We start from the raw sequence: 27513 nt of genomic DNA, 5'->3' as shown, positions 1-27513 counted from the left end.
ACGGGAATCTGTACAAGACTCAAACAGCGGTATGTTTGTATGATTCTCCTGCATGAAAGATTTCTCAAATTATTTTACGTAAGACCAGAATTTCCTTGGGTTTTCAGCAAGATCTCTTGCTAAGGTATGACAGTGGTGGTGGTTGTATGCTTTGCACATCACTATTTTCACAGCAGCACGAATCTCTACTAACTTTTGCCTGTCCTCATTCTCCTGATCTTTCTTGTACCACGAGGGCAACTGGACAGGGATATAGAAGCAGTCTGCCATTACTGATCTTGGAGAGCGAGTTCAAAAATTTTTGCTTGGTCTGATGGACCACACGTTATGGGGTATGGGTTAAAGATGAAAGTAACTGTCACATGAACTTTCACTGCTAAGTAACGTACTTCGATGGAACTTGGACCACACAGAGAAACAATTACTATAATATGGTATGGAAGGTATCCAAAAGAAATACACTATGAGACAAAAAGAAGTGAAACTTTTACTCATAAATAATAACCACACCAAAGTCGCCATGATTTATGATGGTTCCCTGGACATTACAGAAGGATGGGTATGGTTCTTAATGGGTGAGTGATCACCTTGGATGGGAGACCACAGGGTTGATCAGTAGCTCTTGTGGTAAGGCATTCCATTCTTCCCCCAGTGTGGTTGACAACTTCTGGAGGGTTATTGGTGCATGTGGATGTGCTGCAATACATCTCCCTGATGCATCAAACATGTGCTCGATCCAATTTAAGTCAAGGAAATGGGATGGCCAATCTATTCGTTAAATATCTTCTTATTTGAAGAGCTTCTTTACATGTGCTATTTGATGCAGTTGTGAATTATCGTCCATAAAAATTGAGTCAGAGCCAAATGCAGCCAGAGAAGCTGTATCTGGGGAAGGAGTGCAGTTTCACAATAATGTTGATCAGTGTGTGTATAGTTTTCAAAGATGTGGAGGTTAGTGTACCCATGCAACATTATGCTTCCTGCAGTGGAACTGATCAGCAAATCACTTCTTTATATTCTGGAGTACTTAATACGTACGAGTACTCAGAATACTCAAAACTATAAAATAACCAGATAATATGATATTTATTTTCAGTTTATAGTTATTATGTTTTTCTACATTTTAAAAAGGTATTTAAAATTAATAATTATTATAGTCATTATTGTTGTTTCTATAATTTGTTCTGAGTAATAATTAGAAAAGAAAGAATTAATCATGTACAAATTTCTTTGGAAAAAATCAATACTTCATTAGACTACTGTGCTACTAGTTCTTATAACTTTGATCTTCTTCAGTCATCATGTTTTTGCATGTGTTAGTTGTTATCTTTTTTTAGCCTGGAACCTGCTTGTGCTATTGTAAGATGAAGTTGTCATGATGAACCACTGTAATGTTATTCATGTTGAGACATGAAATTACTAAATATGAAATATAGGAAATGCATGGATGAAATTCTACCACATTCTTATTTCAAAGAAAAGCCTGGACCATACTTTCTAGATGAACAGTTATTTTTCCAGCAAGCCATATTTTTCATCAAGCCACATTTTTGACATTGAGCTAAAGGAAAGAGAGTAAACTATGGTTTATCATCACATAATCTTCCTTCTTACACAATTATTAGCTGCACTACAATAGTGTTAAAATAGCTAAAAATGTACACTTGATTTGACAATTTTTGAATATGAACAATTCCAGATGGTTTTTTGTAATAATAGTAGGAAAGGTCATTGTGCTCCCCACACTGTAACACAAGGACCATCAAAATGGTCATGCTCAACAATGCTGGATGTACTATCATATGGCTATAGGTGGGAACATGTAATTTGTCCAGGAACATCGACAAACATAATTAAAAAATGGTTCAAATGACTCTGAGCACTATGCGACTTAACATCTAAGGTCATCAGTCCCATAGAACTTAGAATTACTTAAACCTCACTAACCTAAGGGCAGCACACACACCCATGCCCGAGGCAGGATTCTAACCTGTGACCGTAGCGGTCGCATGGTTCCAGACTGTAGCCCCTAGAACCGCTTGGCCACATCGGCTAGCCGACAAACATAGTTGTTTTGGTGGTTGAAGTGTTATAGTGTGTGGAGGCATAATGTTGCATGGGCATCGGCCCTGACTTCATTGTTATAGATGACAAGGTGCAGCTGCATTGAACAGTGCAGGTGTAGGGTCTCTTGGAATGAGAGGACATTCAGTGAATGGACTGGCTTGCTAATCTGCCAACTTAAATTCCATTGTGTGTGGGATGTGTAGGGGAGACATACTGCACCACATCCAAATGCACAAACTATCATCCAGGAGTTGTCATATGGGCTGGTGGAGGAATGGAACATCCAACTCTGAGAATTCCTTACCAGCCTTGAGCCAGCATGAAAGCACATTTCAGAGTATGCAGTGCCATTTGTGGGTATCACACACACTATTGAGAACCAAGTCCATCCTTTTGTAATGTCTGTGGGACCATCATAGTTGCAGTAAGTTCAGTGTAATAGGGGACTAACATAAGTCACAGTGACTTCAGTGTAATTATTGTCTTTGAATAAAAATGTGACATTTCTGTTTGTCTCACTGTGTATTTCTTTCATTTACCTTCTGTACTACACTGTAGCAGTACTTTCTATGTATCGTCCAAGTTTCATTGAACTATGTTACTTGGCAGTGCCACATCACAGAAAGTTTCTTTTGTCCTTTTGTGGATGAGTGTACAATCATGAGTTTACAAAACAGTGATTGTCTCTAAATATCCTTTTCCAAAGCACACTTAGTCATGAATCTTTTACTTTTTACATTTTAGTGTTGTATATGTTTTCTTTTTGCTTTTTGGCTTTCTGCTCCCTGCTCACTCCAGAGGCTGAATTTGTTAGAATTTCCCTATTTATGTTGCTGTTAACTATGGAATGCAGTGCTTGTTGGGTCTGCTTTATAAAGATAGCTAGTTTGATGTTTTATACTTACCCAGAAGTTTTTTGTTTTGTGTGTGCTTGTTTTAATGTTCTTTCCTGTGCTGGAAATCTTTTTTTCTGTGTCCAGCGAGCTCTTTTGTCTTTTCCTCCCTGCTTTGTCTCAGCAGGGTGAGGGACCTATGTGAGGGACCTACCTCTCCTTTCTAGTGAGTGCCTTCTTAATTCCCTGAGAAAGGGATTAACAATTCTGAAAGTTGAAAACAGCTTTTTCTAGAGTAGTCTTTTGATGATAATAATGGTTGAGTGCTGTGGCTACATATTAAATTACTTGAATAAGTCCAACAAAATACCAAGAAGAATTTATATTTTCACCCATTTTCAGCTGGTGTAATACATGTATATCTTCATAAATAGTAATCTTTTGTTGATTGCATTTTGAATGCTACAGCTGCATTTTAGTCTGAAGCTTGTAATGTCTTGTTTTGATTTTGTATCCACAATATACACTTTTAGCTACACTTCGGTTTTTGTATTTTTATTTTATATCATTTTTGTTTTCTCTCCGTCTGTATTGCTCAATGTCAGTAGTTAAAAGCAAATGAAAGGAATAGTGTTTTATGGGTTATTAAACATTAATAACAATAAAAAAATTGTATAATAAACTTTATTTTTATAAATAGAAGTAAATAAAAGCTATGTCTTTGGCTTTAAAAAATATTTTCTCCCTAGGGCAGCAAGTATGGTCTCTCTCCTTTTATGTTTTGACCATCATTTGATTTGAATCCTTTGTGTGTTAACTCAAAGATAAGACATTACACAAAACATTCATAGCACAAATTACTCTGAGCTCATTTGTTACAACATTCACATTATGTGGTTGACACATTTCCAACAGTGTAAAGCAAAAACACAAATTGACAGTTCATGTGGCATGATGCTTCATCACTTTTGGTAATGTCCAATGAGTCCATGAAAAGTAAATTGCATCATTAAACCTAATCATAGTTGTTGTGTCAGATTTCCTTTGCGTTGATGGTCTACTGTTCTGACCGTGATTCAATGATATTTCTGGAACTTTCACAGTACTGGCAGAGTTATTTTTCAAGAAAGCTGGCTCAATAACAAGTATGAGGAACTATGTCACATTTTCAAGTATCCATGGTACAAATTTTGATATCCGTGTGCAAACTCCAGGCAGGTTGGCTTCAGCACATCCAATGCCCCAACTGATGATTCCTGCTAGAAAGTAATGCCCATCTTTACCACGAACTTGTAGTGGGCCACCAGAATCACCCTGTCAACAGAAATTGTTTTGGCTTGTCTGGGTTTCATTGTGATAAAAAAAGTGAGCAGAGCATACAAAATAATTGTGGTTTGCTAATAGTCAAGTAATAATTTTTCAGACTTATGTTTTCTACTTGAGAAGAAAGCACAATTTTTTATGGCTTATAATCTTTGCAAAGTGCTTACACATTAATGTTATGTGTCATTTCAAAGATTCACAAAATCAGTTAACACATTACTTGCAATAAAAATTTGTTATTGTTTATAATAAAATATTGTGCATATTAGACACATTAGTGAGTCTCTATCACATAGCTGTAGCTTGGAAATTATGAAGACAGTTTGCTTATTTGGTAGTAACAGATAAATGTAATTCCTTTAATTAGAAAAAAAGTTTATATTTTCAATATGTTAACAGCCTACTTTTAAAGTGATAAGAAAGAGTGAGTATTATGTAATTTGTGACCAAGAAGTATCCACTGATAAGGCTCCTAAGTAGAGTAATCTGGATAAGTGGATAAAAAGCCACACACAAATATTGAACTATGACTGGCTGTCAATATTTAAGAATTTTCTAATTTTTTTCATCAGGCTGAAGGTATAGGCACAGCTTCTAAAGAGAAGGAAAAAATGGCCCCTATCCCAGACATGGAAAGACATAAATTACAGGAAATGAATAGACAGTAACTATCCATGATTTAAATATCAGAGGACCCATAATAATAATCTGTTGGTAATGCATAAGTCAAAGATTAAATCTACACTACAAGAAACTGAATATAAAATTGGGATAAAGGAGGGTAAAGAAAAGGGCAAGCTTGGTATCAGTAATAGAATATTGGACAAAACATACAAGCTAATTGGTGGTACTTGGGTGTGTTCTCACAGTCAATCCGTTCTGGACCAACAAAATATTTACACTGTAGTGAGGCTGGAATGTTAGATACAGTCAAGGTTTGGATTACAAGTTTTTGCAATAAAGCATTGCAGAGTTGAAAGCTGGGGGTAAGATTTGATTGCTAGTGGAAGCCCACTCTGGTGGCAGTGGAAGTGGTGTTAGGTCATATTGATCTAATTTTAGTGTATGATGTATAGAAGCTGGTTACATCCATGGCATGGATACTGCCTTATAGGCATTAGCCACATCCGTGACATAGATGCTGACTGATAGGCACTACCCAATGGATGCTTTGTGTGTTGCCCTCCTAACCTCTATCAGATCCTTATGAAAGTATATGATAATTATATTTGCCCCAAAATTCTTACCCCTGCAATCATTCTCACTATGAAACCTGCCCCCATGCTCCCACTGACTACTACTTACTCTAGTCCCACCACTGGTATTTTCTACAATATCAAAGGTAGAGTGAGATGGGAAACCAAACAAGTTGTCTCATAACTAACTTGCATTCATTGCAGGGCTTTTCATATAGGAATGAGCGCACCCAAAGTGGCTGAGCACACGGGTATACATAGAAGTATGTACAGTTGAGAAACCCAGTACCCAGTTTGCTGAGTATACTCCACAACATGATTCAAGGGATCTGAGTAACTGCAAAGCCAAATGAGCCATTTAGATCCTCTGCCCTCTATTAGTTTCCCTCAATATCAAATTCAATAATTTACCCTTCAAAATTCCTCACATCCTGACATAATTCTGGACTCCTCTCCATTAACCCTTAAATGGGTGCACCTGTGTATAAAATGTGCCAATCACAAATAACATTTTCTTGTTCTGTTCCACTGTTGTTTTACGATTGTGAATCCATACCTATTCCTTCAGTATTGCTTCAGTTAACAGGGTAATAAGTTGTGCTGTCATAAGTTTAAATGAGCAGCATTAACTTAGAATAAACAGCAACCTAAGTCAGAAAAAAATTTGCGATCCATGCAAGAAAATCCCATATTGAGGCAGTTATCTATGAGATAATTAGTAATTAAATATGCAGTTGGCAGGGATCTATTTCAGCTCTGCAGTTAAATGCTTCAAGTGGGTCGTCACTGTGGGGTAACACTTGTATGTGGCATCAGAGTGATATAAGATTTATTTGATTATTGTTTAAGTAACAGTGATTTAGCTCTTATAATGTATGCCGTTTTACCATTCTTTAGTTAAACTAAGATTAAACTGTGATTTTGCTCTTACATGTTTACCTTGGTAACATAAAGACAACTATTCATTACATGTGTACAAAATGCGCCACATGCGTGCTCATCTTATAAAAAATGGCGCACCCACTCAAGTGTTAAAAATACATTCTCCCCCCTATTTTCCCAACTGTTGGATTTTTTTTCAATAATAGGGTTTCATTAGTTTCTCTGCTACTTTGTGGGGACCTTACCATTGATAAAGAAAGTGCAGATCAATAAGAATCTTTGCTCAGTGGTTGAGTTTCTGCAAGGAGAATATTTTTGATGATGTCAGTCTGCTGTATGTTATTGTATCGTGTACATGCATCTTGTTGTATCTACATATTAAGCAATGAAGTGCCAGTGAATTCCATCCATCTGCTCTCTGAATTTCACTATGAGCATTTCCACCAGGAATACAGTGGTGATCCTGCAGTGAACAACAACAGCTACTCCATCTTAATCAGTGTACACTGATTGACTGTCTTCACTATGACTATGGAGCCATCCCACAACTGGTACTCTTGTGAACAACAGGTACAAGAAAGAGACTCTCATGGTGCTTTGTATAATGTTTTTCAGTACCCAGATCGGCCTGCAGTATATGCGAAACACAAAATGACATTCTGTCATGCCATTGCATGGACTACAGTAATGATGCACATGTACATGAACAGTGTGTGTGGACTTCTGACCTTCTCATTGATTTTAGTGCTAACTTAAATGTGTCAATATTCCGCATACCTACTGTATGTCTACACAGCAGCAACCCATGTAATTTTACCACTCTTTCCACATTGATTACAGCCCAGTCAATGCATTCATAAGCTCACGAAGGACCCAGGCAGCTGAACCAAGTGAGAAGATTTTCATGTTGTCACCTGCAGTGTACAAAGCCATAGATCTTCGTCTATGTGAAAAATTTTCATGGCAGTTTTCGTTCACTGATGTTTGAGAACAGCTCTTCATCACGTGTTTCCTTTGTTGCTCACATCTCCCCAGATTTGTCATGAGGAACCCTTATACAAACTAGTAGCAGAGAATCTGAACACTCCATCATCAGTAGTTCACCACTTTATATGCAGCTGCCTGTAGAGGACACTAGTCTACAGGCAGCTTCCTGCATGATCCACAGATATGAGACAGAAACCATCATAGAGTCAGCAGCAGACACTCACATACAGATGAGACAGGATGTAATATCTATTCCATTGCAGACATAGGCCAGTATGGTGAGTACTTCTGGCAGTGTGCATGTATCCTTCTGGTGTGATCCCCCTGTCCTTTGGCACTCACATGTGATGATTCAACAGAGTAGTATTCAATACGAAACTGCACATAGAATCCCTTCTACAACAAGTTGCTTGGTCAATGCACAGCATGAGAAATGAAAGTTTGACAACAGTTTTCTTTCCAGACAGTTTTTGCACAGCTGCAATCTACTCAGTGGCATCAGACTGGCCACTTTTACATCAAGATTATCAGTTGACAGGTTCCTAACCATCATGGCTCACAGGACAAAACACTTGCCTCTAAGCAAACAAGCAGAGCCTGATGGAACTGCACCCACTACCCTATCACTTCTGCAACCCAGCATTCCCCCACAGCAACATGGTGATCTCAATGCAGACTGGGAATGCTGCTATGACCATCCTCACCAGCTTCTGCCCCACCTCAGCCTGTATCACCTGTATGGAGATGGGGAAAAACTCACAACATCAGACTTTTTTCTTCTCTCTTGCCAATATACAGTCCAGTTGTGATCTGCATAGCAGCCAGCTATGGCACAGTTGGTCATGTGCTCCTATGCAACATGGTATACACAGATGTGACCTCTGGCCACCTCCTCCCCCGGTGCTCTACTTGCCCACTGGGGATGTAAAGTGGTGGACTACGTTGGGACCTCATCATTGGTAATGCAAATGCAAGATAATTAAACTCTTTGATCAGTGGTTGAGTTTGCATAAGGGGAGAATCTTTGATGTTGTCAGTCATCTGTATGCTGTCATACTGTTTACATGTGTGTTGTTGTATATCCATATTAGGCGATGAAGTGTGTATTAATCCCACTCATCTGCTCCTTACATTTTGCAATGGACATCCTCACCAAGAATTCCCTCAACTTATGTATATTGTATTTTCATCTTTTCCTATCTCTTTAATTTTTCCCTATCTCCTTTCACACATTCCTTTCAGTTCCTACTTGCACTTCTCATTGTTTTTCCTTTTAACCCATCGTCACTTCTCACTATCCCCTATCATATCGCAACTGAGCCTGTGGAAATGGATATGTTTCTTCAATTACAAATATTACATATTATTATAATGAAATTATCAGTACAGATGTATTTGACCTACAACTACAAAGTAAACATGATCTAGGAAAACAGAATAGACTGTGTTAGTGAAGAGTGTGTTGTTCGTATGATGCCCTTAGAAGTACTAATATATTGTAATGAACAAAAATGAAGATTTACTATTAATGTTTCTAAACATACTACATTATTAATGTTTCTAAACATAGTACATTCACTGTCAACACACTTTTACTGTTATTTTTAGAAGTAACAAAATTCAATAAAGGGTTGCATTCTTCACAAATGAAGGTTTCTGATCATACTGAAACATCTCCACATGTATGAAGATGAGGCATCATTTGATTATTGTCTGATAATAAAGTAAATAAATCCCATTAGCTTATAATGTAAATATTGGAACAAAAATGGTAGAAAGATGACTCTTATGGGGTAGATATGAAAAAAAAAACAAGAAATGAAACCACTATAGTACAGTTAATAATTCATATATGGTGCTTATTCCTGTTTCCTTGTTCTTCATGTCAGTAACAGTGTTGGATGGTATACTGACCTGGCAGGAGTCCTGTCCTCCATTTTCATAGCCTGCACACAAGAATATTTCTGGAATGAACTCATGTCTACCAGCACGGAGAAACATTGACTTGCATTTGTCGTTGCTTACAATTGGAACTGAGACCTGTGACAAACAAATCTGATTATAGTAATTACATTTGCAACATGTTGCTTTCAATATTATTCTATCTATTGCTAAAGAAAAATTTAAGTATAAATGCTAATATTTCATGAGAGCTGCTTGCCCCAATAGCCTAATACTTTTGTGTATTCTGAACGTTGATTTCTAACATTTCTAGCATCAGATAAAGGTAATCCATGTTGTAAGAAAATTCAACAAAAATAAATAGCCCTTTATGAAGGGTAAATGTTTACATCAAGTGAATCCAAGGATGAGGATCATCTGAGAAGGAAACATGAAAAATGGAACAAGAGCACGAGGTCCATTTGATTGAGAAGAACAGAACTGACATGAGAAATTCTTCTTGACTTGTATGATCCAGCGCTGTCATGAATTGTACAGCAATAGAAATGGTGTAGACTGAGAGAGAGGGTGAAAATTCATGCCAACAGTTAAAGCTGAAGCAGAAGTGTTTTGGAAGAGATATAAATGCAAGGACAAATTGAATAAAAACTAAAAATGCTGCCTTAATCCGATGAAGATAGGACACAATCTGGAAATATAACTATGAGAAACAGAACCAAACTGAAGAGTTTTGAGGGGCTGCATGATGTACCACATAAAAATGAAATTAATCCACAGGAATGAACAGGCAAGAATAGAAATCTTAACCTTCAATAGAGTATATAGATTTTTTTATGTAGAAATTTACTGCAAGTGGACCAAAGTGTTAACTTTTTATTCTGTGCATGAGAAATCTTGCACTTCTTAATGTCGTAGATAAGGACATTATTGTGTTTACTACAGATTACACTTTTCATGCATCCCAGTTTGGGACTGATGACCTTCGCTGTTTAGTCCCCCTTAAACATACCAACAACCAACAACAACATCCCAGTTTCATGTCTTTTTTATGTTGTTGCTCTTGTTGTGGTCTTCAGTCCTGAGACTGGTTTGATGCAGCTCTCCATGCTACTCTATCCAGTGCAAGCTGCTTCATCTCCCAGTGCATTCTGCAGCCTACATCCTTCTGAATCTGCTTAGTGTATTGATCTCTTGGTCTCCCTCTACGATTTTTACCCTCCACACTGACCTCCAATACTAAATTGGTGATTCCTTGATGCCTCAGAACATGTCCTACCAACCGATCCCTTCTTCTAGTCAAATTGTGCCACAAATTTCTCTTCTCCCCAATTCTATTCAATACTCCTCATTAGTTATGTGATCTACCCATCTAATCTTCAGCATTCTTCTGCAGCACCACATTTCAAAAACTTCTATTCTCTTCTTGTCCAAACTATTTATCGTCCATGTTTCACTTCCGTACATGGCTACACTCCACACAAATACTTTCAGAAACGGCTTCCTGACACGTAAATCTATACTCGATGTTAACAAATTTCTCTTCTTCAGAAACGCTTTCTTTGTCATTGGCAGTCTACATTTTATATCCTCCCTACTTCGACCATCATCAGTTATTTTTCTCCCCAAATAGCAAAACTCCTTTACTAATTTAAGCATCTCATTTCCTAATCTAATTCTCTCTGCATCACCTGAGTTAACTCAACTACATTCCATTATCCTCGTTTTGCATTTGTTAATGTTCATCTTATACCCTCCTTTCAAGACACTGTCCATTCTGTTCAACTGTTATTCCAAGTCTTTTGCTGTCTCTGACAGAATTACAATGTCATTGGCGAACCTTAAAGTTTTTATTTTTTCTCCATGGATTTTAATATCTACTCCGAATTTTTCTTTTGTTTCCTTCACTGCTTGCAGATTGAATAACATCAGGGAGAGGCTACACCCCTGTCTCACTCCCTTCCCAACCACTGCTTCTCCTTCATGTCCCTTGACTCTTATAACTGCCATCTGGTTTCTGTACAAATTGTAAATAGCCTTTTGCTTCCTTTATTTTGCCCCTGTCACCTTCAGAATTTGAAAGAGAGTATTCCAGTCAACATTGTCAAAAACTTTCTCTAAGTCTACAAATGCTAGAAATGTAGGTTTGCCTTTTCTTAATATAGCTTCTAAGATAAGCCATAGGGTCAGAATTGCCTCACATGTCTTTCTTATATGCGCAGTAAAATATTGTCAAAAGAATCTTTTAATTTTTTTGCCTTGTTAGCTACACAGCAAAAAGTGATGTGAGAAAGGTGTTAAATACTGTACAAATTGTAATCTAAACTTCAGATTCACAAGTTATTCTTGTTTTTGTAATGAACTGTCTTATTATGGGCCACTTTTTTGTCAGGATGGGCGAGAGAAATTGTGAGGGAGAGGGCAAATTTATGCTAGTGTGTATAGCGAAACAGTGGTTATATTGATAGGTGTTTATTTTCAGCAGCCATGTACAGTGTGGGGCCCAGGATTTTTGTGAAACTGGGTGCCTTATGTAAATATTATTTATGAAATGAGTATGTACTGATTATATTATATGAAGTGCCGAGAAGAGAAGGAGAAAACATAATCAAACTTCATGACCTGAGAGGCATGTGATGCTATTTCAGCAATTACAATATCAAGCAGAGTTAACGAAGAACTTAGCAGTATGAGCCCACTTTCCAGTATGAGATTGCACCCCCTCTGATCTGGGTGCATGCACTGCTTCAGTTGGGAAGTTGTCATAAAACTGTTGTATTTTCTCCTGTGGTAGGTTGGTCCACAGATATTTCAGCTGGTATTGATATCCTTGGTACTGGCAATGGAACAGAGTTGACATCAAAGATAGTTTTCCACACATTCTATTAGGACCAGTTCGCAGGTACATGTGCCATATGTGGATGAGCAGTATCCTGTGAATGTTGCAATAGAGGTAACACATTAGAACACAGGATGTCCATGACATATTGTTGTACTGCCAGAGTTCCTTCAGTAAATTACTATCTGTGACCTGAAATCATATACAATGGTTCCCCACACCAATGATCCCAGCAGGACAGGCTGTTCCAACTCGAGCACTTGCCAGTGAGCTGGGGAGAGTGTTCACTTGCCTGTGAGGCACTACCTCTCAGCCCTGGGCTGCAGCAAACATGTGTACAAGTGAAGGGGCAGACTGGGGCCTGATGTGATGAGAAACTGCAGCTGCACTCAAAATCCTGCCTCAGGCATGGCTGTATGTGAACTCCCTCTAATTTAATCTCCATGAAATTAGTCAGAGTAAAAAACTGAGGGCCATGGACATGTAACAGCTGGTAAGGGATGAACTGGCTGTGTGGAAATGGTGAGCAGAGCAAATTAATGAGTATCCATTGCACATCTAACAACAAATTGATTGATTTACAGATCCTTTGCGAGACAAGTGCACTTTTGTCAGGTGATACCTGATTTACTGCAATGATGCACAGCATACTCTTTACTGTAGGGTCCTGAAGCAATTATCTGTATTTGTTTTTAATTCTCGTCATTTCAGAAAATAACTCCTCATAATACATATGTTGATCTTAACATGCACATAATCACAGTTGTATTCCTGTGTTACTTTGTATGTTTCTGTCTTTAAATTTTAAGGCACATTTAAACAACTGTAGTACATGTCCTTTAAAAATGTTGAATTTTGCAAGCTAGTTTTAGATGTCACAGAATCAGGCAACCTGAAAAAGGAGTACCAAACAACTGATATTCCTTCTCTTAAAAGTTCAGTTTTTGGAACCACAACTAGCTATTAGCTGATTAATTATGCATTTGTAGTTTTAAATGGGAACAGGGCAGGTAAAGGTATAGAATCAAGGTTTCCGTTCCTCATTTGTCTTTAATATAAACAGAACTTATCTTTGAATGTCCTGAGTTTGTCTTGCATTTGTACTATCAAAAATCTTCCCTCTGTAACGATGCATTTAGTGCATTTAAGTTCATTTTTATATCAACCACAAAGCAAAAAAGAACCTTGAAGAACCTTACTTATGCTTATACTCTGAACTATGCACTGGTAAGGCATAACTCCACATACAGATTCATTATCATGAACAGACCCTTTGAACTGATGATGGCTGACACTGTACCTTTGTACAGAATTCACGCAGGTCACCACAATTTCCATTACATCACAAAGTTCCTCAGTCTCAGCACACAATGCCTCCAGATGAAATAAACACTGTACACTGTAGATGCCCTTTCCGAAGTCACTCTTAAATTTATTTTTTAAGTGAGAGACGAAATCTTGCCAGCCATTTGTGGAACACTGGCTGTGGCCACAAAATGAAGGCTTTCCCACAGCAAATTCATGCTGTCTGCTGAGTCACACACAGCTTCAAAAATTTTGAGCCCTGTTGTCATGTAATCCAGTGGTACCATATCTAGCAACTCCTCCATTACATGCAGTTGCACATCCACACTACATAAAAGAAAGCAGATTGAGCACATTCAGATATATCTGTGCTCTCATAGAGTGTGAGAGGAAAAACTGTGAAACTCTGGGTGTTATTCCTGAGTTGTGCCTCCAAATCAGCTCCCATGTCAAGGATTCAATGGGACACCATTTGTTTTGAGAGACAAATGCCTTTGAAGTTCCTAATTTCCTTGGAACTATGCATTCTGCTAATGCTGCCAGACATGATTTAATGCAAGATCTCAAAGAGAATGGTTTGCCACTCAGTGCTACAGTGGGAGCTACTTTCTAATTTGCATGAATTACAGCTTCATTTAGGTTTCCTTCAGCAGTATTACCTAAAATGAGTAAAAATACTCCTCAGTCACAATATGTTTTAACTTAAAAATCTTCCTGTATGTTGACCTTCAAATTGGAAATCAAATTACTTGCAAGCACACCCTTCTATTCAGTCATAGCCTATTGCATGAAGGCAGTTGTAATGATGCTGTAAATTGTATTTCTTTCCAGAAACAAGCATTTTGTGACACATCAGGCACTGTGGGCGTCCATCTCTGTCACTGAACAGATATGTTTCTTGTAATGAGCTTTTTATTGCTGTCACATTTACACATCCACAATATCTAAACAGGCAGAGGCAAATCTGTTTGCTTCTGCCTCCAGAGTACTAGTGTGCATGACATCAGCTCCCCTCACCACCACCTCTCTGAGATGAGGCCCTGAGTACTTATAAATGCTCCTGCCCATGGAGCATGTGTTGTAACAATCAGCCCTAGGAGAATTACTTCTGTGCCTCTCCTAACGATTGGAAGAACAGAATCTCTAACCATGTCGCTTCCATACTCACTGACGATGATCATCTGGGGTAATGCAAAACTGCAGGCCATCTCTCAACATAGCGCAAAGCCACTCATCAGTTCATGCTTCCTGGACACACCACCACTCCAAACACAGCCGTTTGTGTTGTGGTGTTAACAGCAGGCTCTGTATGGGACAATAATTCCCTAGTCTGGCCGCTTCTAGTCTTCGACCACTGAAGCTGGATGACACAACATGTTGCAGGACGTCTATTACTTGTTCTCAGGTGGCAGGCACATATGTGAAGGGGATGCACTGTGCTTGGTGCAAAATATATTGATCCTCACTTGTAGTGGTCAGACATGGTCACCCAGAATCTTGATGATGAATGTGTCTGACCTCACATACCCATGGAGCCATACATTAGGCCATTGTCACATCTGAATACCTCACAAATCTGGATACTGCACAGTTCGACCAGTTAGCCAAATGGAAATCCATGATGAGGCCACTTTCAAACTCTCTCATGTGCTGATAATGCTACTTCATGCATGCACGCGGCACCTCTGTCTCCTTCACAGTGACCATCGAACATCTGAGACCGTTCATATTCCTCATATAACCTACCACGTCTGGGAACAAGACTAAATACAAACAACAGTAATACACTCTGGTGGCTGTACTACCTGTCACAGGGAATTGCTTCTCTAATAATATACATACCCACCAACAGTGTGTACACGTAGGAAGTTACACTGACATCCACCCATGTCTCATATGGGCTTCACTTTTTTGTCAGGCAGTAAGCTTGTATTTAGGCATGTACTTCTACATCTACATCTACAAACATACTCACAAGCCACTGTACAAAGCATGGCAGAGGGTGCCCTGAACCATTACTAGTCATTTCCTTTCCTGTTCTACTCACAAATAGAACACGGGAAAAATGACCATCTCTCTGCCTGCATATGAGCCCTTATTTCTCATGTCTTACCTTCATGGTCCTTAAGCACAATGTATGTTGGCATCAGTAGATTCCTTTGGCAGTCAGCTTCAAATGCTAGTTCTCTAAATTTTCTGAATAGTTTTTCTCGAAAAGAATGTTGCCTTCCCTTCAGGGATTCCCATTTGAATACTCAAAGCATCTTTGTAACCCTTATATGTTGTTCAAACCTACTGGTAACAAATCCAGCAGCCTGTCTGTTAATTGCTTCATTGTCTTCCTTCATTCCAACCTAGTACGGATCCCAAATACTCAAGCAGTACTCAAGAATATGTCACACCAGCATCCTGTATACAGTCTCCTATAAAGGTGAACCACTCTTCCCTGAAATTCTCCCAGTAAACTACAGCTGATCATTCACCTTCCCTACCACAGTCCTCACATGTTCGCTCCATTTCATATCATTTTGCAGTGCTATACACAGATATTTAAACAACTTGCATGTCTCAAGGAAGACACTAGTAATAGTGCATCTGAACACTACAGATTTGTTCTTCCTACACATATGCATTAACTCACTAGGGTGTAGAAAAATATCCGCTACCAGTCACAATAAAAGGTTGTTTATTTGTCAGACGACTGGTTTCGGCCTTGCGCCAATCCTCAGGTGTTTATACATTCATGTTCATGTTCATACTGTTGGAGATCAATAAAGATGAAGCACCATTATTACAGTTATGCTGTGGTGACAGTTTTGCCACTTAGTTACACACTTATTATCATTTCACGTCCATATTTCAGTTTTACCAAGATTAGCTTCATACTTCACTTTTACGATGCGCACTCGTGAAATACACTATACATACAAACATGTGAGCTGTGGTCGAAGAACTTATTTTTCTACACCCTATAAAGGAACAGTCATAGAGTTCGACAGTATGCACTATGGATAAAATGCATTAACTTCCGTTTTACCACATTTAGAGTTAGCTGCCATTCGTCACACCAAAAAGAAATTTTGTCCAAGTTGTCTTGTATCTTCCTACCGTAAGTCAACTTTGGCATCTTACTGCACACCACAGCATCATCACCAAACAATTGCAGATTGCTGTCCACCCTGTTTACCAAATCATTTATGTATATAGAGAACAACAGCAGTCTTATCATACTTCCCTGGGGCTCCTGACAATACCCTCATCTCTGGTGAACACTTGTCATTGAGGATAAGATACTGGATTCTCTTACTTAAGAAGGCTTCAAGCAACTCACATATCTGTGAACTTATTCCATAACATACAAAATATGTCTGTTGTCCTTCATCCATAGTTCACAGTACATCATGTGAGAAAAGGGCAAGCTGAGTCTTGCATGAGTGATGATTTCTAAAACCATGGTGAGTTATGGACTTACGCTTCTCAGTCTCAAGAAAGACTTTTACAACACAAACTACAATCACCAACCAGTCACACTTCATAACACTTATTTTGTACAGCAACAGCAGCAGCAGCAACAACAACAACTAATTTCCTTCCTCTGTCATCCTCCTACATCTGACTCAGCCTTTTATCCTTCCCATTGGGTCAATGTTTTATATAACTCTCTGTTGTTGTTGTGGTCTTCAGTCCTGAGACTGGTTTGATGCAGCTCTCCATGCTACTCTATCCTGTGCAAAAACTTCTTCATCTCCCAGTACCTACTGCAACCTACATCCTTCTGAATCTGCTTGGTGTATTCATCTCTTGGTCTCCCTCTACGATTTTTACCCTCCACACTGCCCTCCAATACTAAATTGGTGATCCCTTGATGCCTCAGAACATGTCCTACCAACTGATCCCTTCTTCTAGTCAAGTTTTGCCACAAACTGCTCTTCTCCCCAATCCTATTCAACACCTCCTCATTAGTTATGTGACCTACCCATCTAATCTTCAGCATTCTTCTGTAGCACCACATTTCGAAAGCTTCTATTCTCTTCTTGTCTAAACTATTTATCGTCCATGTTTAACTTCCATACATGGCAACACTCCATACAAATACTTTCAGGAACGACTTCCTGACACTTAAATCCATACTCGATGTTAACAAATTTCTCTTCTTCAGAAACGCTTTCCTTCCTATTGTCAGTCTACATTTTATATCCTCTCTACTTCGACCATCATCACTCTCTATTTTTATGTTAATTTATTATTTTAGTATATATTCCATTAAATTTGTACACGAGCATCACATTTCACTTCATTACACACTATGTGGCAATTTGCCTAATGCAAAATTATTTTTGTAATACCTTACAAATGACAATGTTTGGGTGTGTTTTTCACCTCATTCAGTACTAAAAGCTAGTTACACAACCCTTCACTGGAACAGTGACAGGTGAATGTTTATATAAGCATTACTTGGTTTTGTAGTTTCCAAAAACAAAGAAGTTTGTGGGGCAGGGTGGATTCTTCTGCTGATTCTGCAAGAGGACTGTCTTAAAATGTGTTCATCTTACAATTTGACTCTTGTATTTCCTACTTTTTTTTAACTTTCTATATTAAATACTGAACTGTGCCAATTACACTGTCTTACTATTGTGTCTCCAGCTAAGCACATTTGCTATAGATTTGAACAGATGATTTCATCTTCGTCAACAGTTCAACAGCCTACCACGGTTTCTGTATAAATTGGGCTGTTCACTTCATAATAATTAACTACTGTCATCACATAAGCATTATTGATTGGAAATAAAGGAATTGCAAATTCAGAAAATTTACTAGCTTCTGTCGGTTGTTAGCTAGATTTAAAGATTACAAGACAAGACTTTTATTGTATAATCAGTCATTTTCCCATTGATATAGGGAACATTAAGAGTAACATACTTCTCCAATCTTTTCGTACAATTTCAAAAGTTGCCACCAAATCTAGTTTTAGCATACATTTGCCACAATATTCCCTGAAAGAAATGTCCTTTTATGATTGTCCTCCCTGTTGGGAAAAAATCACATGGTTTAAGATTACTGTCTGGGGCAGGGATGGGGGGCAGGTGGTGGTGGGTTTGGAGGAGAGAGAAAAAGATGTAATACTGGAACAAAAATAATCATGACAGCTGTAGGCATATGCAGCCATATGATGTCATGATGAAGCTTCCCCTTGCCAAATCAGTGTCTTCAATATTTCATGGCACTATCTTTCATCAGTGTACTCTTTTTTCTTGTTTTGATTTATATATGTACTTCACAGTAGTCATCAGCTATGATAATGCTTCTTTCAGGATGTACTGTTTCTTGAATTTGCAACTTAATTTTACTTGTAACTGTTAAGCATTATCATCAGATCCCAGTGAATATGTTATTTAAGTTAGTATTCAATGTTGTGTGAATGTTCAAACCAAAATATTTAGACTTTACATATGATTCTTGATGGTTTAACTGGAAAGAATGATACACAAGGCATCACAACAATGCTTCACCAGGCAATGCCGGTCAACTGCTGTTTGTGTATGAGAAATCAGTTGGAAATTTTCCTCATGTCAGCACGTTGTAGTTGTTGCCACCAGCGTCAACCTTGTGTGAATGCTCTGAAAAGCTAATCATTTGCATATCACAGCATCTTCTTCCTGTCGGTTAAATTTCATGTCTGTAGCACATCATCTAAGTGGTATAGCAATTTTAATGGCCAGTAGTGTATGTAGATTTTACCATAGAACTGTAATCTGCAGTTAAAAATGGGGCTCCCATTGAAGATTTCAAAGTTGTCCCACAACCACCCATGCACATGGTGGGGTGGCGTATCCCCCTCTGAGACAAGCAAGTTGGAATTATAATTTTTTTTTATCCAAAGTGAGTTTTTGAGATCTTTCAATGAAAGATGTGTAGGTGGAGTCCTATGTGCTATTGGATATTCAATGGCCATTGAGTAATGTTTCATAAATTATGATGGTATCTGTGGCAAAATGAAGAAATGCTTCAGACAAAACATATGTAGATTTGCCTTGGAATCATAAGTTGTAATAAAAAACAGGGCTTCCCATTGAAGATTTCGAAGTTAAAGTTGCCCCCCCCCCCCACCTCACCACAACCTACAAAAGGAGTATGGTATCATTGGATGTTCCCCTCCAATACAAACAAGTTGTAATTATAACTTTTTTTGATCCAATGTGTAGTTTTTGAGACTTTTCAATATCTTCAGTTAAAATGAACACCCTGCATAGTATTTGAACTACAACAATGAAAGAATGACCATTGTATAGTTTCAGCAGACACAAAAGTGATAGTTACATATTTATAATAAGTGATTGTGATAATTGTTGACTATCTCAGGCTAAAATTTAACATCTTTTGTTGGTATCATGAGACAAGCACAAATTTCTTGATTTACAAAAACATGATTTTAAAGAAGGAATGAAATATTTGGCTAATAAAAACCAGATATTGCAGATAATAGGTTGATCTGAAATATTTCATTATATCAATTTATTCCAGACTTTATATGATTCTGTAAGCATTGCTTGTATGAAAATCATTACAGATGGAGTACAAATTCAGAATGGGCAAGGAAATGAGCCTTGTCCTTTTAGAGGACCATCCTGGAATTCACTGTAAGTGATGTATGGAAACCACAGAAAACTTAAATCAGGGTGGCTGATTGGGGATTTGAATAACAGTCCTCCCAAATATGAATCTAGTGTCTTATCACAGCACCACCTGCTCGGTTTGATTTGGACAATGATATTGATTTTCTTTTTTTTTGAGTCATCAGTCTTCTGACTGGCTTGTTGCAGCCCACCACAAATGCCTCATTTGTGCTAACCCCTTCATCTCAGAGAAGTATTTACACACTATGTCCTCAGTTATTTGTTAGCTGTATTTCAACATCTGTCTTCCCCTACAGTTTCTGCCCTCTGCAGTTGCCTCTAGTATGATGGAAGTTATTCCTTAATGTCTTAACACATATCCTATAATCCTGTCTCTCCTTCTTATCAGTGTTTTCTGTATGTTCCTTTCTTATCCAGTTCTGCAGAGAACCTCCATATTGCTTATTTTATCAGTCCATCTAATTTTCAGCATGATTCTATAATACTACATCTAAACTGCTTTGTTTCTCTTCTTTTCCAATTTTCCCACAGTTCATCATTCACTACAATACAGTACTGTGCCCCAAACATACATTCTCAGAAATTTCTTCTTGAGCATAAGGCCAGTGTTTGATACTAGCAGACTTCTCATGGTCATGAATGTCCTCTTTGCCTACACTAAGCTACTTTTTCATGTCTTCCTTGCTCAACCCATCATATGTCATTTTGCTTCCTAGGTAAAGGAATTCCTTAACTTGATCTACTTAGTGGTCCTCAATTTTGATGTTAAGTGTATTGCTAATCTCATTTCTGCCACCCCTCATTACTCTCATCTTTCTTCAGGTTATCTTCATTACACTGTTCATTCCATACATGTCCTTCCATACATGTCCTGTGTTTCTTCTTCAGTTTCAGGATAGCAGTGTCATCAGTGAATCTTATTGTTCATAACTTTTTACGTTAAATTTTAATCTCAATCTTGAACCTTTCTTTTATTTCTGTCATTGCTTTTTTGAAATATAGATTAAACAATAGGGGTGAAAGACTGCAACCCAGTCTTACACCATTTTTAAACTGAGCCCTTCATTCTTGGTCTTCCATTCTTATTGTTCCCTCTTTGTTCTTGTATATGTTGTATATTATCCATCTTTCCCTATAGTTTGCTCTTGTTTTTCTTAAAATTGTGAACATCATGCTCCATTTTAAACTGTCAGACACTTTTTCTAGATACAAAAGATCCTGTAAATGTGTCTCGATTGTTCTTAAGTCTTGCTACCATTAACAAAAACAGCTTCAAAACTGCTCTCTGGTATCTGTACCATTCTGAAAGCCAAACCAATCGTCATCTAACATATCCTCAATTTTCTTTTCCATTTTTCTATATACTATTCTTTCAGCAATATCAATGCATGATCCATTCAGCTGATATTGTACTATAGTTCTCACACTTATCTGTTTTTACTATCTTTGAGATGGTATGGGTGAGTGGGTGACGTTTTCCTGAACATCTGATGAAATATCTCCAGACTCATAGATTCTACACTCCATCTTGAATAGTTGCTTGGTTGCCACTCCCCCCCCCCCCTCCCCTCCCCCCCCTCCCCCCCCAACCCAATGATCACAGAAATCCCAAAGTAATGTCATCTGTCCCTCCTTATTATTTGACTGCAAGTCTTCCAAAGCTCTATTAAACTGACTCTAATACTAGATTCACCATGTCTTCTGTATTGATTCTGACTTATTCCTCAGGCATGACACCAAACAAGTCTTCTGTCTTGTAGAGGCCATCAATGTAGTCTTTCCACTTAACCATTCTCTGCTCTGCATGTAGCAGAGTAATTCCCATTCCACTTTTGATGTTAACACCCTTGTTTTTAATTTTAATGATGGTTGTTTTGACGTTTCTAGTTGTTTAATCAATCTTTCTGATGATCATTTGCTTTCCGGTATTGTGGCATTTCTCCTTACACTTCCTATTTATTTCAATCCTAAGTGACTTATCATATTGTATTCCTGCCTTTCCTTGACCATTTTTGTACCTCATTGTTTCGTTGATCAATTGAACTATTTCTTCTGTAAGCAAAGGTTTCTTCATAATTACATTACTTGTAACTATATTTGTCTTATCAAATTATATACTGTGGTTCCTGTATTTGGAATTGCAGATCTATAGCCTTAGAGAACTTCAAATGCCTCTTGTCAGTCCTCAGTTCTCCAGTTTCCCACTTATTTCCACATTAATATTTCCAATGAGTCTCTTAAACTTCATGTGTTTTAATCTACATTTCACATTGCTTTTATGTGATATACTGAAGTTGCAGTGTTTATCTTTGGTACACTGGAGTAAAAGGGGATCACTGCCACAGGGATTCTCAGGACAAGATCATAGTAATTACAGCACACAAAGAGGAATTTAAACAATCATTTTGCCCAAGCTCCATATGCGAATAGAACAGAGAATAAGCCCCAACAAATTGTACAGTGGCACATACCTTCTACCATACTCTTCACAGTGGTGTGCTGAGTAGGTATGGCTGTAGATTTAGAAACTTCAGACTACTCTTCATCATTACTAAATTGCAATGTGAATACATATCCACTCAATCCAGTACCTGATTTCGAATCCCTGATTCTGAAGTAATCCAACTGGAATTTTCCCATGTCTCCAGGCTTTTTCCAAGTATACCTCCTCCTCTTGTGATTTTTGAACACCGTATTTGCCACTAAGAGCTAAAATTTATCAGAAAGCTCAATAGGCTTTCTCTTCTCACATTACTCCTACAAAGTCCATATTCTCTCATAACTTTTTCTTCTATTCCTTACCGTACTACCTGTTCCAATCCGCCATGGTTATTAGAGTATCATGTCCTTTCACTTAATGAATTACTCGTTTAATGTCCTCTGATTTCTCTCATTTTATTCCATTGATAATTTCTCTCTATGTAGACTCGCAAAAAAAGAAAAAAAAAAGAAGACAAAGCACCACAAAAGAATTATCTGAATGGGACAGATCTGATATACATGTACAGACGAACAAATGATTACAATTTCAGAAAAATTGGTTTATTTATTCAGAAGAAAGAGTATCAGAAATTGAGCAAGTCATTAATGCCTTCATCCACATCTGGTCCTTTTGCTAGCAGTTCTTTGGCTTGACACTGATTGACAGAGGTGTTGGATGTCCTCCTGAGAGATATCGTGCCAAATTCTGTCCAATAGGTGCGTTAGATCGTCGAAATCCAGATCTGGATGGAGGGCCGTGCCCATAATACACCGAACGTTCTCAATTGGAGAGAGATCCGGCGACCTTGCTGACCAAGGTAGGGCTTGGCACGCACAAAGATTAACAGCAGTAACTCTCACCGTGTGCAAGCGGACATTATCTTGCTGAAATGTAAACCCAGGGTGCCTTGCCATAAAGGGCAACAAAATGGGCTGTAAAATACCATAGGCAAACCGCTGTGTTGTTGAGGGCGCCTGCTATGAAAAGAAATGGCACCCCAGACCATCACATTTGACTGTAGTGCCTTATTGTGGTTGACAGGTTGGTGCCCTACCGCTGTCTGGGGCGACTGTGGACGTGTCTTTGGCTGGGAATCTCACTGACTAGAACTGAACTGTCTTCAGTGATGAACACTGCTTCGAACTGAGCATGTGTGTGGAGATACCCAGACAACAGTGGGATACCAACCTGACTGTCGCACACTTTATGGCCCGACAACCAGGTGTGATGGTCTGTGGCGCCATTTCTTTTCACAGGAGGACCGCTTTAGCTGTCATCCGTGGCACTATTACAAAACAGCGGAACGTCGACGATATTATATGCTCCGTTTTATTGCCCTTCATGGCGAACCATCCTGGGTTTACATTGCGGGAAGATAATGCCCACTCACACACTGCGAGGGTTTTTGCTGCCTATCTTCGTGCTTGGCAAACTCTGTTTTGGCCAGCAAGATCGCTGTATCTCACCACAACTGAGAATGTTTGAAGCATTATGGGCAGGACCCTCCAACCAGCTTGCGATTATGACGATCTGAAGCGCCAATTGGACAGAATTTGGTACTATATCCCTCAGGAGGACGTCCAGCCGAATAACTGCTTGCATAAGGGCCAGAGGTGGACGAATGCGTTCTTGAATTATTCAGTTTGTGATGCTCTTTCTTTTGAATAAATCATACACTTTTCCTGAAACTGTAATCATTTGTTTGATTGTACGTGTACATCACCTGTACCGGTTTCCGTCCAATTAGAATAATTCTTTCGTGGTGTGCCTTTTTGTGTCTTAGTGTGGATTTTCGCATTCAGAGGTGAAAGTTAGTGACTCAAATTTCGAAATTTCGTGAAGAACTCTCGCCGAAACAGAAAACGCTTTTGTTCAGTGATTGCCACCCCAACTCGCTTAGCATATCCGTGACACTCTCTCCCCTTTCGCAATAATAGAAAACGAGCTACCCTTCTTTGGACTTTTCGAACGTCCTCCTTAAATTCTATCTGATAAGGGTCCCATATTGCACAGCAGTACTCAAGCAGAAGACTGACAAGCATAGTGTAAGCAGTCCCTTTAGTAGACCTGTTGCCTCCACTGACAGATGTTCTGCCAATAAAACTCAGTCTTTGCTTTGCCTTCCCCAGAACATTATTTATGTGATCGTTACAATTTAACATATTTTCTCCATCTCTTCATCATCTGCTTGTGACGTCGACATGTATACGTGGTTTATTGTTGTTGGCCTTGGTTTGCTGTCAATTCTGATGAGAACAAACCTATCATTGAACTGTTTGCAATAACTCATTTTCTGCATTCCTTTCTTATTTTTAACGAACTCCACTCCCGTTATACCATTTTCTTCTGTTGTTCAAATTATCCTGTATTCACCTGACCAGAAATCCTTATAGTCTTTTTGTATCACTTCACTGCCGCTCATTTTATCAATACTTAGCCTTTAAATTTGTCTTTTCAGATTTGCTGACTTATCTATCTTTTTCAAACTTCTGACATTCGACACGCCAAGTCTTAGTACCGTGCGTTATACTTTTGTTTTTGATGCAATCTTTTTCTTCCAGAGGTCTGAATAAGGGATTAATCTGGAAACTTTTGCCAATGGAGAAATTATCAGACAATTTTTTAATTACAAGCTACATATCCTGTGGATAAACATTATGTGGCTTTAATGTATGTTTCCATTGTCTTCTGCATCGAAGACAGTAGACAAGAGGTCGTCCTGAAGCTCTGTCCGCTCCTCTGCCATCTTTGACAAGGCCATCAAAGGAACGAGGGTGACTCCTTACGCCGGGAATCTTCGACTGCCATTGCTGATGGTTTTTATTCAGAATATAAGCAATGGTTGGATTAGAACCGGGGACCCATGACATTTTGGTTACGGTCAAAGACGCTACGCCTAGACCACAGTTCCACAACGTTGCCTTTTTTTGTGATGATGGTGGAGGGCAGGACTCCTCAGTCTTCTAAATAGTTCGATGCAGCCCACCACGAATTTCTTTCATGTGGCAAGCTCTTCGTCTCAGAATAGGCTACAGTGAATATAAATGTTGTTTTCAACGAAAAGAACTTGCTTGGTACCAGTGCAAGTACATCTTTCTGAATAGGGAGACATTGTCCGAAACGAAGGCAGCATTTGATGTACCCCAAAGAAAAGTGATGAGATCGTTACTGTTGAAGATTACGTCTGCAGGGTGTTTCAGAAGGATTAGTTAATATTTCTGGATGTGGTAGAATAGAGTAAATCGAATCCTTATAATATACAGGGTGGTCCATTGATCGTGACCGGGCCAAATATCTCAAGAAATAAGCGTCAAACGAAAAAACTACAAAGACGAAACTTGTCTAGCTTGAAGGGGGAAACCAGATGGCGCTATGGTTGGCCCGCGAGATGGCGCTGCCATAGGTCAAACGGATATCAACTGCGCTTTTTTAAAATAGGAAACCCCATTTTTTATTACATATTCGTGTAGTGCATAAAGAAATATGAATGTTTTAGTTTGACCACTTTTTTCGCTTTGTGACAGATACCGCTGTAATAGTCACAAACATATGGCTCACAATTTTAGACGAACAGTTGGTAACAGGTAGCTTTTTTAAATTAAAATACAGAACGTAGGTACGTTTGAACATTTTATTTCTGAGAACGCATGCTGTTACAGCGTGATAACCTGTAAATACCACATTAATGCAATAAATGCTCAAAATGATGTCGGTCAATCTCAATGCATTTGGCAATACGTGTAACGACATTCCTCCCAACAGCGAGTGGTTTGCCTTCCGCAATGTTCGCACATGCATTGCCAATGCGCTGACGCATGTCGTCAGGCGTTGTCGGTGGATCGCGACAGCAAATATCCTTCAACTTTCCCCACAAAAAGACATACGGGGACGTCAGACCCGCTGAACGTGCGGGCCATGGTATGGTGCTTCGACGACCAATCCACCTGTCATGAAATATGCTATTCAATACCGCTTCAACCGCACGCGAGCTATGTGCCGGACGTCCGTCATGTTGGAAGTACAACGCCATTCTGTCATGCAGTGAAACATCTTGTAGTAACATCGGTAGAACATTACGTAGGAAATCAGCATACATTACACCATTTAGATTGCCATCGATAATATGGGGGCCAAATATCCTTCCTCCCATAATGCCGCACCATACATTAACCTGCCAAGGTCGCTGATGTTCCACTTGTCGCAGCCATCGTGGATTTTCCGTTGCCCAGTAGTGCATATTTTGCCGGTTTACGTTATCGCTGTTGGTGAATGACGCTTCGTCGCTAAATAGAAAGCGTGTAAAAAATCTGTCATTGTCCCGTAATTTCTCTTGTGCCCAGTGGCAGACCTGTACACGACGTTCAAAGTCGTCGCCATGCAATTCCTGGTGCATAGAAATATGGTACGGGTGCAACCGATGTTGATGTAGCATTCACAATACCGACGTATCTGAGATTCCCGATTATCGCGCAATTTGTCTGCTACTGATGTGCGGATTAGCCGCGACAGCAGCAAAAACACCTACCTGGGAATCATCATTTGTTGCAGGTCATGGCTGACGTTATACATGTGGCTGAACACTTCCTGTTTCCTTAAATAACATAACTATTCGGCGAAAGGTCCGGACACTTGGTTGATGTCGTCCAGGATACAGAGCAGCATCCCCCCCCCCCCCTTTTGGGCATTTTGATCCCAATAGCCATACATCAACACGATATCGACCTTTTCCGCAATTGGTAAACGGTTCATTTTAACAGGGGTAATGTATCACGAAGCAAATACCGTCCGCACTGGCGGAATGTTACTTGATTCCACGTACTTATAGGTTTGTGACTTTACAGCGCCATCTATCACAAAGCGAAAAAAGTGATCCAACTAAAACATTCATATTCCTTTACGTACTACACGAATATGTAATAAAAATGGGGGTTCCTATTAAAAAAAACGCAGTTGATATCCGTTTGACCTATGACAACGCCATCTAGCGGGCCAACCATAGCCCATAGCGCCATCTGGTTTCCCCCTTCAAGCTAGACAAGTTTCGTTCTTTGTATTTTTTTTCGTT

General features: G+C 38.8%; 1 protein-coding gene across 1 annotated transcript in view; it reads right to left on the bottom strand.

Annotated features, from left to right (window-relative positions):
- Window positions 1-3568: 3568 nt before the first annotated feature.
- The window catches only part of LOC126470338 (serine proteinase stubble), a 523216-nt gene continuing 499271 nt past the window's right edge, over window positions 3569-27513 (bottom strand). The window contains exons 8-9 of the mRNA XM_050098167.1: window positions 9203-9328; window positions 3569-4214 (exon numbers count right to left, since the gene is read on the bottom strand). Of these exons, the coding sequence (XP_049954124.1) occupies window positions 4056-4214; window positions 9203-9328 (285 nt within the window). The 3' untranslated portion in view covers window positions 3569-4055. The remainder of the gene's footprint in view (window positions 4215-9202; window positions 9329-27513) is intronic.

The sequence above is a fragment of the Schistocerca serialis genome, chromosome 1 (assembly GCF_023864345.2).
Source record: "Schistocerca serialis cubense isolate TAMUIC-IGC-003099 chromosome 1, iqSchSeri2.2, whole genome shotgun sequence".
Lineage (NCBI taxonomy): Eukaryota > Metazoa > Arthropoda > Insecta > Orthoptera > Acrididae > Schistocerca > Schistocerca serialis.
The sequence above is the reverse complement of the archived record's forward strand: the minus strand, read 5'-3'. Positions and strand labels throughout refer to the sequence as shown.